The 13,559-nt window shown below is 38.9% G+C and overlaps 1 protein-coding gene across 1 annotated transcript; it reads right to left on the bottom strand.

Annotated features, from left to right (window-relative positions):
• Positions 1-268: 268 nt before the first annotated feature.
• Positions 269-11,984, bottom strand: LOC104586383 (putative prolyl 4-hydroxylase 6). Its single transcript, XM_088890256.1, has 8 exons — positions 11,793-11,984; positions 11,651-11,728; positions 10,319-10,429; positions 9,713-9,770; positions 9,531-9,635; positions 1,329-1,386; positions 1,043-1,206; positions 269-891 (listed from the first exon to the last, which is right to left on the bottom strand). The coding sequence occupies exons 2-8, from the start codon at positions 11,719-11,721 to the stop codon at positions 520-522; spliced, it is 939 nt and encodes a 312-aa protein (XP_088746382.1). The 5' UTR covers positions 11,722-11,728; positions 11,793-11,984; the 3' UTR covers positions 269-519.
• Between the last annotated feature and the right edge of the window lie 1,575 nt (positions 11,985-13,559).

Below are 13,559 nucleotides of genomic sequence, written 5' to 3'. Positions count from 1 at the left end.
ATTATTGTAAGCAAATAAATAAGTAAAAAACAATAGAAATTTTCAGAAAATCATTTGTTTTCCTTCATTTTACATGCAACCAAACAATGTCATGATGGTTTTCCAAAAAACAAAATATGCTCATTTCCATTATTTTACTAAAATTATAAATGAATTGGTTTCACTTTCAGGATAGAATAGGCTCCGCGTGCCATCATCATCTACTCTACTTACCAAAAACTTGTTACTCCAGACTGTTTATTTTATGAATAATCTTACAGATTCAGAGTTTTCAATTCAACCCGAGATTTTACCATTAAACCAATCAATGACCCCTTAAAAATCTCATCAATTTAACTTTGTAATTCTATCAGTCAAGATTCAGCATCAACACCAGCCTTCTTAAGCTGTTAAGAAGCTTGGCACATTACAGAAATCAATTTTTTTCAGATGATTGTTCTATTTTGTTCAACAAAGAAAATTTCTTTTCCTTTCCCTTGCCAGAACCCAAAAGGCTAATCAAAATGTCGAAACCCAAAATCATCTGCATGCATTACAACTTTTCCTACAAGAACCGTAGTAGTCAGGAGTACCAATCATGTATACAGGATTCCTCTGGCACTCTCCCAGAGCAGCCCACCTCGGACAACTTTCTTCTTCATCCGTGCACTCGCTGTTGCCTAATTCAGACAGAACCTTCTCCCCACTAATAGCTCTGATGTAGAAGAATTTCATGGCACACCACTTTTCCCCATCAAGGACAGGACATCTAGAATACGAGCTGCTCTCGTCAGGGATCGTATTGGGATGGGCATTAAAGAATAGTAGTGCATTTCCTTTAATAGGTTTGAGGGCAAAAGTATGTTTTGCACAGTCAGACCATGAGCCATCATTCAGATAAGTGTTCTTGAGCTGTTGGTATTAAAAAATTAAACACCCATCAGATCTTACTATTCATACAAGAAAAATGATGGATGCTAGTATATAATTACTTCTATATCCCATGTTGTATCAAATTCCATTCACTACTAATTGTAAAGTAGAAAACAAATATCTGTCTCACCTTTAATTTGGGGAAGAAAATCTCACCACCTTGAGTGACATTCGACAGATACAAGACCACTGTTGCCATCAAAGGCTGACTCCTGCCTTCATCACCATAATAATCAAGATGCTTCTTTGTCTCTTCTATCCCATAATGCAAAACATGCAGAGGAGTGCTGCTTACTGAAGGACAAAAGACATTTAGTAATATTTTTTGAAAATAAAAAACAAAACATCATCATACAGAAATAGGTACCAAGCAGTTTATGGAGTTCTAAAAACCTAAGGGCAGCAAGGATTGATACCTTTGGGAAGAAAGGTCCAAGTGGAAATTCTGTTCTCAATCCTTGCAACTACATCATCCTAGAGAAAAACAAATTAAAAAGGTCAGTGGCTTGTCATAGATCATTGAATGATAAAGAACTATATGCATTATTGCAGTTTTTGGATATTCAAAGTGTTAGCAGTAACAGGTTATGCCATGTCTCAAGAGTGCATTGAAAAGCATAGAAGGCTTATACCTTGAGGCACATTTTGATGCAAAGCTCAAATAAAAGGCCTCAAGGCTCAACTCTAGGGCTCCATTTGACAAGAGTGCAAATGCCAGTTCAGAGCATATATGTACTCTGGTAAAAAACTAAGGAACTATCCAAATTCTGTATAGCTCCTTTATATCCATCTTGTGTGATTACAGATGACATATTGACCATTCCATATATATGGTGTTTGCTACATGAACTCTGCGTTCCACCATTCCACTCTGTTCAGTGTTGTCAGCACCCGATTTTTGCTAGGTCCGCCACCTGAACCCCCAATTCACCCCAAATTCCTGATCAGACCCTTCCAATCCCTCCAAAATGCCAAAAAAATCCAAAGAACCCAAATTTTGCCCCGAGAACCCTCAAATCCACCGTTAAATTTGCCCAATACCAATCCGATGACCCCAATCAACCCCTGTCTACACTTTGACCCTCAGATCAAACACGACCATCAAATTCAAGACCTCCCAAAATACCTACCCAGAAAATCTCAACTCAAAACTCCTCAGTTTACCCTCTCATCAAGCAAAGATTCCATTTCAGCCCCTCTTGTTAGCCTAAAACACCTACAACCTAGATCCCCTTGATCCAAACACACTTAAGCCAATTGGACTGTATGATTGAGTCCTAGATATACCAAAACACCTGCCCATAAAGTTTCAACCCAAAACACCCCCATTTACCCTTTCATTGTACTAAGATTCCATTTCGAGGTTCTAGATTGACCGGATTCCAAATCCGTCCGATCCGGACCTAATCGGCCCAATCTGACCTTACCAATCAACCCAGAATGCTCAAACACCCTATCTTGTGAAATTTCAACTGAAAATACCCTTGGTTGCCCATTCATTCAAAAAGATTCAGTTTCGATCAATCTTAATGGCCCACACATGTAATTGCAAAACCCTTCACTATACCCAAAACCCATCTTAACCCTCTGATCATTGAACCAAAACCCTAGTTTGGCCCCCCTTAGACCATTTTTTACCTAGGTTTTCAAAATTACAAAACTGCCCTTAAATTTCACAAAATTTATGAAAATACCCCTGGTGCTCAATATAAAAGTGACCAAATGTTTCAATTCGCCCTAATCTACAGTTTTACTGTTCACTACTACTGTTTATCGTCTTCTTAGCTGAACAGTAGCGGCATTTCCCCTTCTCTCTCAACAATATCCCTCCATCTTCGCCTTCCCCTCTCTTTTTCTTTCTGTTTCATTTTCTCTCATTCTTCCCGTTAATATTCTCTCCTCCTTTCTCTGGTCGTTGCTACTCCCTCTCTGCAAAAATAGGACACGTCAGTGGCGGAATCCTCATTTTCTACTAGATTCAGTGAGAGCTTCGTGGTCTTTAGCATCGTCTCTCCTATCTTGTCCGTTTTTCCGGTGGTGTTTTCTGCTCTTAACATTCTATAGCAAACCGAGACTTCCCCTGTTCCACGAGCTTCACCTTGAGTCGAGCAAGTTGCAGACGTTGTCGCCTGTTTGCTCACACTTGGAAGGTGGAAGCAAACTCAATCGACTTGCCATAGTCCCTGATCCCTACCTGCGGAGCACATCGAACCGAAATTTCTCTGCATTTGTTTTGACAATGAGGATTGAGGTTGAGGAGTAGATCGATGGAGTAGGTTCCATCGGACTCCCGTAGATCTTATCCTCAACCCAATCCAACCTGAAATTTGCTGCCTACTCCATGCCTAGTTAGATTCGAAAGTTGCATCGGTAGGGATTAGACCGCTATTAGTCTTCTTTTGCTCTTTTCCTCTTACCGTCTTACCTTTGAGAAGTAGATTTTCTCATGTTTAATGCTGTCAATAATATGGTTGTTCGTCCAGCTCTGCCATCAGTTTCATTCCCCTTATTTTTAGTCTTATTCTCCCTGTTATGTAGGTTTGGTTGTGGATTGTTACAGATATGAGTTTTCTTTGTAATGGTGTTATTGATTCTATATTTGAAGATCAAGACATGATAAAAAACAAAAAAAAAGATGGTGAAATTCATATTCTGTTCTGAGATTATAATACCGGTTGTTAGTTTCGATTGAGAGTAGATTTCTTTAATTGTTACAGACATGATTTCGTTCATCTATTTAGTTGCAGCAGTTTATGATACTAATTATGTTTAGAATTTGTTCAAACGTGAGTTTCTCAGTTTTGTTCATTTTATTTTATTTTATTGTTTTTTCTTCTTTCTTAAAACTGGTGATTATGTTAACGTATAATGTTTGAATGGCAGTCTTAGCCCGATGGAATAGATGCACAAGAATCTGGAAATGTGTTAGATTCAGTCCTACTGAGCTTTGATTTCACAGAAGTCCTAGAAGTTGATCTGATGCCGAATGGACTGTAATAACCCAAAATGGAAAATAAAAAAGAAATATAAAATACATGTACATAAAAATAAAAATAAATAAAATGCAGAGTTGAAATAGGAAGGGTTTCCTTTTTGTTGATTTGTTCTATTCTCTCATATTAGCATGTTTCTATTGAATTAAATATTTGCATTTATGCTTGTTGGGTATCCCATGTGGGCCCCACCTATGGATCCGGGAGAAGGGTGCCTAACCCCTTCCCTCTCCCATCCTAGTCTTACCCAGACTGGTGTTGTCAGTGTCTGGGCTTTGGAGTCACTATTAAAACAAAAACAACTTTTGAAAATTATTCTCGGAGGCCCCATCACCTCTAATTCCTTCAAATGATAGGTGGCGACAGGCGACTCCAAATCCAGCCCAAGTGAGTCGTTTTCCCAATGCTCACAAGTGTCATATTGATTGAAATTACAAGCCATGAAATCATCTCTAATTACTTCACCTATGTTCTTTTTGGCCTGCCAGTACTATTAACCCTTCAAGTACCAATTACTTATTCTCACTGGTGTTGTAGATAGCTTTCTCTCTGTCACCAAACCATTTTTTATTATCAATAACAGAAAATTTTCATTAATTAAGAAAAAGGTTTAAATACAAAGGTGGGGGGAGGCAAACTATCATAACTCTCCCCCAAAAGGAAAATTACAGTACAGTGTAGCCACAAATGACTTCTCCCCACCCCCTATTTAGCCAGAGCTCTGCAAATGAATTGGCACATCTTTTAACCCACTGGATACGCACTTCCATTCCTCGAGTTAACCACTTGAATTGCCTTCGTTCATTAATGTATGTCCATAACCCATCATTTGTCTTCTCTATCCAGCCAATTACCACTTATGTATCTCCTTCAATAAATAACCTGTTTATATTTAGCTCATTAGCCCTTTTCACCCCCTCTAACAACGTCAGAATTTCTACTCTCAATGAATCCCCGAATCCAATTGGTCCTGAAAAAAGAGCTATTATTGAACCTGCCTCTGATCTGAAAACACCACCAACCCCTGATGGCCCTGGATTTCCTTCACTGCTCCTATCAAAGTTGAGTTTGATAAAACCTTCCATTGGAGGATGCCACAAAGGATGGACACAGATTCTGCTTGGAGCTGAGACTGCTATTTCTTGCCAGTTATTCACAATGGTCTCTATTGGAGCATCATCAAATAGGACCATTGTCTTTACCCATAGTACTACCCTCAAAGTAATCACTTCTATAATTGTGTCCCTGCTTCTTTCTTTTTTAGCAAATATCTTGTGGTTCCTTTCCCCCCAAATTGTCCAACAAACAACTTTCTTGGTGCACCTCCACAAGATTTTTCCCCTCTTTTTGATCCGGCTACCAATCGAATAGACAAAGAGGCTTTGAATGCTAGACGGGGGAGTCCACCTATAACCAAATAAAGAGAAAAACCCATTCCCAAATAGAAGAAGTAAAAGGATAGGATATAAGTAAGAAAGCAAGACTCACCATTGACTTTACAAAGGGTACACCAGTTCGGGGACAAGCACCAAAAAGGCTTCTTTCTTTGAAGTTGATCGCAACTATTAATTCTTTCCAACAATATTTCCCAGAAAAGTGCTCTGACCTTAGGTAGGACCGGTCTCCCCCACACTTCCTTAGAAGGAAAGGGATTGGAAAGAGGAGTGGGTTGAGTTAGGGCATTGAAAAAAGAAGAACAACTAAAAGAGCCTGAAGAAGAAAGGGTCCAAATTTAGGAATCCCCCCTAGACAGGTCCAAGAGGACCTTTTGAAGTACCTGAACCAAGGACCACACCACCTCCACCTCTAAATCTCTGAGACCTCGTCTAAACCCCAAATCCCAATTAAGTTCAGGCCCTGGACCAATGGATGAGACTAAGGATGAGGCAGTCAAATTTTTGTACCTAGAAAGGGAGAACAGGGAAGGGAATTTGGTCTTTTAAGTGGTGCCTCCCCCACCCACACATGTTCCTAGAACCTTACAATGTTTCCGTAGCACAAGTTATACCTGATGAAAGGTAGAAAACAAGGAAGAATGGCATGGACGGCTTTCCAAGGTGTTGCAGTAGTTGCTCTAGCCGAAATTCTTGCATCCTATCCATCTACTGTCTACCCATGTATACTCTTAATCACCTTTGTCCACAATTTACCCTGATCCACTGGAAATCTCCATAACCATTTTCCCAACAAGGCTGTTTTCCTCTTCTAAATGTTCCCGGTTACTAGACCCCCTAGCTCCTTACTTCTACTTACCACTTCCCAATTCACCCTATGATCCCTCTTTTCTTCTCTCAGCTCCCATAAAAAATCCCTCATTTGTTTCTCCAACCTTCTACAAATTTCCACAGCATAGTTGTCAAGGCATCGCTTAGGCACCTTGCCCAAACGCCTTGACTTTTAGCAACTAGGCACCCTTCTAGGCGACTAGGTGCCCGCAGGAAACTAAGCGCCCGCCTAGGCGACAAAAATGACAAGGCGGGTGCCTTTTATAATATCATTTATATTGTTGTATCTTATTAATGTATGTGTTAATACATTTTATTATATGCTATATATACACACACACACACACACACACACACACACACACATATATATATATATCAATAATACTTTGTTTTAATGTTTTACTATTGAAATTTAAAAGATCAAAGGGTTTTGAGAAGAGAAGAAGAAAGAAAGAAAGAAAAGAAAGAGGAAAGAAAGAATAGAATAATAAAGTTCTTTTTTTCTATTCTCTCTCTCTCTAATTAAATAAACAGAAACTCCATCCTTGTTTTTTTTTCTATTTTACTTTCCATCTTGAATATTTATCATATAAAGTTAATAACCTTCTTTAGTTGCTAATTAATATGAATTTTCTCCATTAAATATTTATTATAGTAGTATTATTTTTGAAAATAATGAAATTAATATATGTAAAAGATTTTTATCTTTTAGATGTGATGATTTGCCACATTTTTAGAGGAAATTTAATGTTCTTAATAAAGAGAATTGCTATTTTTTCAATTAGCATACATGCTGAATGGTATATAAAACTAGGAAACTAGCCAAAAGCTAGTTTTTTATATTATAAAATTTTTATCGCCTAGGCAACTAGGCCACTAGGTGCCCCAGTGTCGCCCAGAATCGCCTAGACGCCTTGAAAACTATGTTCCACAGGTATCCTAAAAACTGAAAGGATGTAGACTGGCAGATTAGCCAAAGTTGATTTGATCAAGGTAATTCTTCCACCCATTGAGAGAGAATTCCTTTTCCAGGAAGCAAGCCTTTTGAGAACCTATCCACCACTGGGTTCCAAAAATTCACACTTCTAGGGTTGCCCCCCGGAGGTAAACCCAAATAATTCATAAGCCACTAGAATACCTCAAAACCCAACACATTCATATACCTCTTCATCATCCATGTTGATACCTGCCACACATGTCTTATTGAAGTTAACTTTCAGATTTGTCATTTTCTCAAAGACTTGGAACACCTCCTTCATATTCCTCACCCAATTTAGATCAGCTCCCTCACAAAATAGGACAGTATCATCGGCAAACTGCAAGTGAGTAATAGGCACTCTTTCTCTTCCCACCCTCCAACCTCTCACCAAACCCCTCAAATCTGCTCTTTGGAAAAGAATACAAAGCACTTCAGCTACTAGCGTGAATAAGAAAGGAGAGAGTGGGTCCCCTTGTCTAATACCTTTGATGGCTGGAAAGTGATCAACAACTTTGCCATTAACCAAAATTGAGTAATGACAAGTACTAATGCACCATTTAATCCATTTGCACCACCTATCTCCAAATACAAAGTTTCTCATCACTTCCAATAAGAAATCCCAATCCACCAAATCATATGCTTTCTCTAGATCGAGCTTGCAAATCAAACTTTTCTTTCCATATTTTTTAGCTTCTCCACACTCTCATTAGCCATAAGGATTTGATCGATGATCTGCCTATCCTTGACAAAGGCTCCTCGATTTAAGGAAATAATAGAAGGAAGCACTGATTTAATTCTTCTTGATAGCACCTTAGCAATAATTTTGTAAAGGATGTGAACTAGACAAATGGACCTAAACTCCTTAGGTTGTATTGCCCCTAATTTCTTTGGAATCAAGTCAATGAAGGTAGAATTTAATTCTGGATTAATTACGCCTCTACAAAAAAAAAAAACCATCAAACACCTTTTGGATATCCTCCTTCAAGATGTCCCAACAGTCCTGGTAGAAAGCCATAGTAAAACCATCTAGACCTAGTGCTTTAGATCTATCCATCGAAAAAACTACTTCCTTTATTTCCTCCAAATTAAACCTTTCTAACCAACTTTTTTGCTCATCCAAAACTCTTGGCCACTCCAACCCTTCCACACAAAGTCTTTCTAAAGATAGGTTTTCTAAAGATCAACTTGAAATGGTTCACAAGGGCACTAGCAATTTCATTTTGTTGATCAATAGTCTCCCCTTCAACTTCCAATTTGGAGATGAGATTTTTCCTTCTTCCATCATTGGCTAAGGCATGGAAGTGGTAAAAGATTCCCCAATGAAAAGGTTCCACAGGAGGTATGTGACCAAGATTAAGTCACCCTCGTATAGGTCTTTGAGACACCAACAGCATTCCTTTTTATTTTTTGTAGAAGATATAATCTCTTAACCAAACTAAATCTGGAATGATGAGCATCAAAAGCCTATCCATTAAGATTAAGTCCTGGAGTTTTTTTTTACCGGTAACCAAAAAGGCTAAAACTTGAATTAATTTAAACTCCCAACCCAAGCCAAACCCACACGAATCTTATGAGTACAAGTTAGCCCAGAAAAGTTGCTCCCTAGTCACCTGTTGCTTTTCTAAAGAATCTGCCAATGCATCTGCTGACCTATTAACCCATTTCAAAGTGGCCTAAACCTCTCTTGCTAGCCTCCTGATTTCCATTATTACACATCTGAATGCCCACAAACCCTCACTATTGTTCACCGTCCAGCCCCTTCACCAACATGGAGTTATCCTCAATCTCTATATGTTTCAGATTCAGCTTGTCTTGCTAATTTTAGAGAAGTTACCATCCATTATTCCACTACCAGTTTTGCTCCAACAGCTTCAACAACTTTATCAGACCCCACTGCTAATAAGTTGAGAAAAGGATTCTCCAATGGAGAAAAAGCGGTAATAATAGAGTAGCTTTCAGAAACCAATGCAGCATTCACCAGTGAAACTCTAGAAGCAGCCTAAGGTAGAAACCCCAATATAATTGTATACTTTGTGGCAATACAAACTTAAAGTCAAGAAAGAGAAACAAGGAAGAAGATGAGTTTATGGGAAATTGCAGATCATGCAAATTTTAATTCTAATAGCTTGTATCTATACCAGATCACTAGAGCAGAAGTCTAAAGAGAAGCAACCAAGCACCAACTTGTAGCTGCAGATACTGATAGAAAGCATCCATGCATGCCTCGAACTACAGTAGATAAAAAAGTCTACATTCATGACTGCAAGGTTAATGGTTACCATATTTGGATACTCTTCTAATGCAATATCTATGTTGAATACATCCATAACATTAATTCTATATTGATAATTCCCATGTCCAACATTTATCCAAAAAAAATTCCCAAGTCCAACCACTGATGCTGCAATAGAAACTTACTTGGTCTGTTTCCAAGGGAGTTGCAGAACTTGAAAGTTGAGATTTTGTAACAGAACTCTCTGAGTCACTTTCATTTAAAGCAAACTTTTCTAGCTTTCCACGTGCCTGAACGCAAAACACAGTCTCAGAACCAAGGTAAGGGCAATGGATTAATAGATAGCAAGTGATAAGCCAGGAATTACCAACGAAACAAGGTGCTCACACTCCTCGTCAGATAGAAAACCTTTATACAAGAAGACCCTATTTCATTGAAAAAAAAGAAAAAGAAATGTCAGATGTTATAAGCAAACAAGGAAAAGTCAATACAAATATGGACTTGTATTTTTAGAAGTTGAAGTCTTCCCCCCTCAATTCCATCTGGCAAAGATTTTCACTATTTTATGCTTAGTTTAAAATACAATGCCATCTCCTGACACTGTTTTCCCAGAAAAGACAATGATCCATCATCTATCACCTGTTAGAAAAAGTGATCTATTACAAATTGAAGGGGCTAAATGAGCTAGGGGAAGACAGAAAAGGACTTGGGTTGAAGTAGTAAGAAATGATTTAAGCGCCCATAATTTAACAATGGATATGGCACCTAATAGAACGAAATGGTGAAACAGGATTCATCTAGCCAACCACATAGAATTTAGATAAGGCTTAGATGATGATCGTGATCATGATCATGATGACCTATGTTTAAGAGATGTATATTTGCATATTTGATCAAGATGTGTACTCACACAAGACCACCTCATATGTGATGACACAAGTGACATAATAACAAATTTGCTGAAGTACATGACCTTGGTCGCCAAGAGATTTGGATAACCCGCGATGGGTCAACTCTTGTGGATTGAGCTGTATGGACCACTTTCACATCTTCCTGGTTCACCTCCTTATTTCGCAGCTCCTTCCTGAAACAATTGAAATGTGTGCCAAGACACAACAATAAAATACCAAAAGTTTAGTAGATGAATCTCCATTCTTCCCTTATTTGGTACCAAGCATTCTTGTCTATGCTCAGCAAACTATCCAGAAACAGAACTGGAGCTCAAATTCATTATTGTCATTGTTGGAACAGTCACAACCAATGTAGGGGAGGGGGCCCAATAGAAATCAAAAGAATTTTCAGAACAATATGTAAGGTCATTCTCTTTAGGAACTGCTTCTAAAGAAGCTTGTTGGAACAGTCACAACCAAGGTGGGGGAGGAGGCCCAATAGAAATCAAAAGAATTTTCAGAAGAATATGTAAGGTCATTCTCTTTAGGAACTGCTTCTAAAGAAGCCTCATATTCTAAGTAGAATCCATAGCAGAATTTCTTATATCTTCAGAATTTCCATTTACAAAAAAAAAAAAAAACAAAAAACAAACAAACAAACAAACAAATATTCTCACATTTTACAGAGTAACCCGGTTGACTATATTTCAGTTACTACATTATTTTCTGTCACTAAATATCTGGTAATGGAAGAAAGTGATAGAACTCATATGGATCTGTTTAATCAGAGGTACTAAATCGACAAAGGTTACAGTGAATTAGGCAGTGATGGCCTTTCTTCACTACTAAATGGATTTCTCGACGTAATCTTCTCAAAACACCCTAAGGACAAAAAAAAAGGAAAATTTTATACCAGAATCACTGTCAAACTCGTTTCTGCTTGCTCTAAGCAAAGTCCACAAGCCCATGTCGAGAGTGACAATAGAATCTCCTTCACAATTTTTAATTCCAAAACAGATCCCACGAGCAAATAAATAATAATTAACATTCTCTTTCATCAAAAACCAAACGTGTATATGTCATGGAATCTCGAACAAAATCAAAAGAAACCAACGGATAAAAGGTATTTCAGAAACCTCTCCTTCGCCAAAACAAGGATAAACTCATCCATGAAAAAAATAAAATAAAATCCCGCGATTCCATTGGGAGTCAGGCCATTAATGATGAGAAATCTATCCTTTACATAAAAGACCACAAACCCGGTACAAAAACCAAACTTTTAAGGCATTCTGACAAAACCCACTTGGATTTCATTACAAAATCCTTCTATGTACACGCAGTAACAAAGACTTAATGAATATTCCACATTAAAGTAAAGTTGCATACAGATGAGAATAAAAAGCAAGAGTTCTTGCCTATAGGCTGAAGAGATAGAAAGAGAACATAGAAGCGCCAGAACTAGAGAAAATGACAGAACCGATTGCATGGAATTCCTGTGTAAGAACTGTCACAAGGTGATCCCAATGACTAGAAGACGAACAGAGATCTAAACGGAACCTGCAAAGCTGAAGTATCCGATTCGTTTTCCTCCCTTCTCTACGTTCTCGCGTGTTTCAGTGTTCCTTGTTATTTGGTTCATCCAATTTCACCGCCTACATTCAATAAGTCGGTAATCGCTCGGATCTGCCACCTACACGAACGGAATTTCACCCAACCCATAAAACTAAACTTTGGGCGTTCAATAACATGGTTGGTTTTGTTCTTGCTTTCAAAAACAAGGGTAAAATACAAAATTCTCCCTGAAGTTTTGACAATCATAAAAATCTCCCCTATAGTTTTAATTTAGTAAAAATCTCCTCCTATTTTTGAAAAATTCAATAAATAACTCCCTTTCGTATTGACGAAGACGGAAAACGTTAAAGAGATGATATTTTTCAAAATGCCTATTTTACCTTTTTTATGAATTAATATGCATTTGTTTTTATTAAAATAGTCATATCTCAACAACTCCATAATCTGTTTGTAGTGTTCATCTTCTTCCTTATGACGCACAGCAACAGAATGGCGGTGAACTCCCCCCTCCAACCTTCCCTCTACTTTAATTTCCCTGTGATTCTCTCTCTCTCCCCAACGATGTGGCCTCTACTTCTCTACTCCTCACCTCAACTGTAACAACCACACTTGTGATTTGTCCCTGGAGAACACCATCACTGATACTGTCACCAGCGATGAGCTTGCAAAAGACATGATAGCCCTTCCCTCTGCTTACAGATCAGAGCCTGGCCCAATTGTTGTCGCCCATCACTCCCTCTTCTTGTGTGTTCCAACTCCCCTCTTGGCTCATTTGGCGAACGGTGTCAAGGGAATGGCGGCCTTTGGTCGTAACCGAATTGGGTTACCATCGCAGCTCGCAGTAGCGTTTAATTTTGATCGGAAGTTCGCTATCTGTTTGACATCATCAACTACATCTAGGAATGGCAACGGGGTGGGTTCAAGGTGGGGATTACATTCCCCATCCCCGACCCCGACCCCTAAATCACCTCTATCCCCGTCTCCGATCCCCACGGGGAAAGGAATCCCCGCCCCCGACGGGGATGAATTCCCTATCGGAGACTCGAATCCCCGACGGACTGAGAGGTTGAGACAGAGAGAATGAGAGATTGAGACTAAGAGAGAGAGAGAGGACCGTTGGGAGAGTTAAGATCGGTGACGAGAGAGAGTGTGACGAGCGATGACGTCACAACGACTGCGGTCAATGACGATAGGCAAAGGTTAGAAGGACTGACAACTGAAACTCTTCTTTATCTATTCTCTATCACTCGAGAAGGCACGAAGCTAGGGTTTTGAATCTTCTGCGGCGATGACGGGCAACAACAACGGCGGTCGGCGATTCGGTGGCGAAGAGTCGAAGATGAAGGAAGGCGAATCGGCGAAGCTGTTCTAGAGAGAGACAAGTTGAGATTTCTCGACTTCTCCGAGTCTCTCTTCTCTTTGTCGAGGGATTTAGACTTTAGTTTAGTATTTTACACTTTTACTATTTTTCAAGTTTTAATAATTAATATTTTAAAAATGAATAATATTATATATATATATATTAATCGGGGATGGGTCAGGGTGGGGATTGCATTCCCCGTCCCCGTCCCCAATCGGCAATGGGCCTTATACGGTGGTTCCAAGCATCGACATGTCGGAGACACTTCAGTTGGAGAAGAATCTTGTACAGTTGGATGTGGGTGCTTCGAGACTAGGGTTCAATTCTTCGCTCTTGACCAGACAAACGACGTGCTGAGACTTCAACCTCCATCCAATTCGTAGAGACTCCTC

This window comes from Nelumbo nucifera, chromosome 6, assembly GCF_055504915.1.
Source record: "Nelumbo nucifera cultivar China Antique chromosome 6, China Antique-T2T, whole genome shotgun sequence".
Taxonomy (NCBI): domain Eukaryota; kingdom Viridiplantae; phylum Streptophyta; class Magnoliopsida; order Proteales; family Nelumbonaceae; genus Nelumbo; species Nelumbo nucifera.
This window is presented reverse-complemented; position numbering and strand designations above follow the sequence as displayed.

What these genes read in the sequence shown, in the direction of transcription:
- LOC104586383 (XM_088890256.1), bottom strand. Translation starts at nt 11,721, where the DNA reads ATGCAATCGGTTCTGTCATTTTCTCTAGTTCTGGCGCTTCTATGTTCT. An exon ending in CTCCCTTGGAAACAGACCAA is followed by an intron (nt 1,387 to 9,530) that starts GTAAGTTTCTAT and finishes GTTTTTCTCTAG; the next exon opens with GATGATGTAGTTGCAAGGAT. An exon ending in TTGGACCTTTCTTCCCAAAG is followed by an intron (nt 1,207 to 1,328) that starts GTATCAATCCTT and finishes TTTGTCCTTCAG; the next exon opens with TAAGCAGCACTCCTCTGCAT.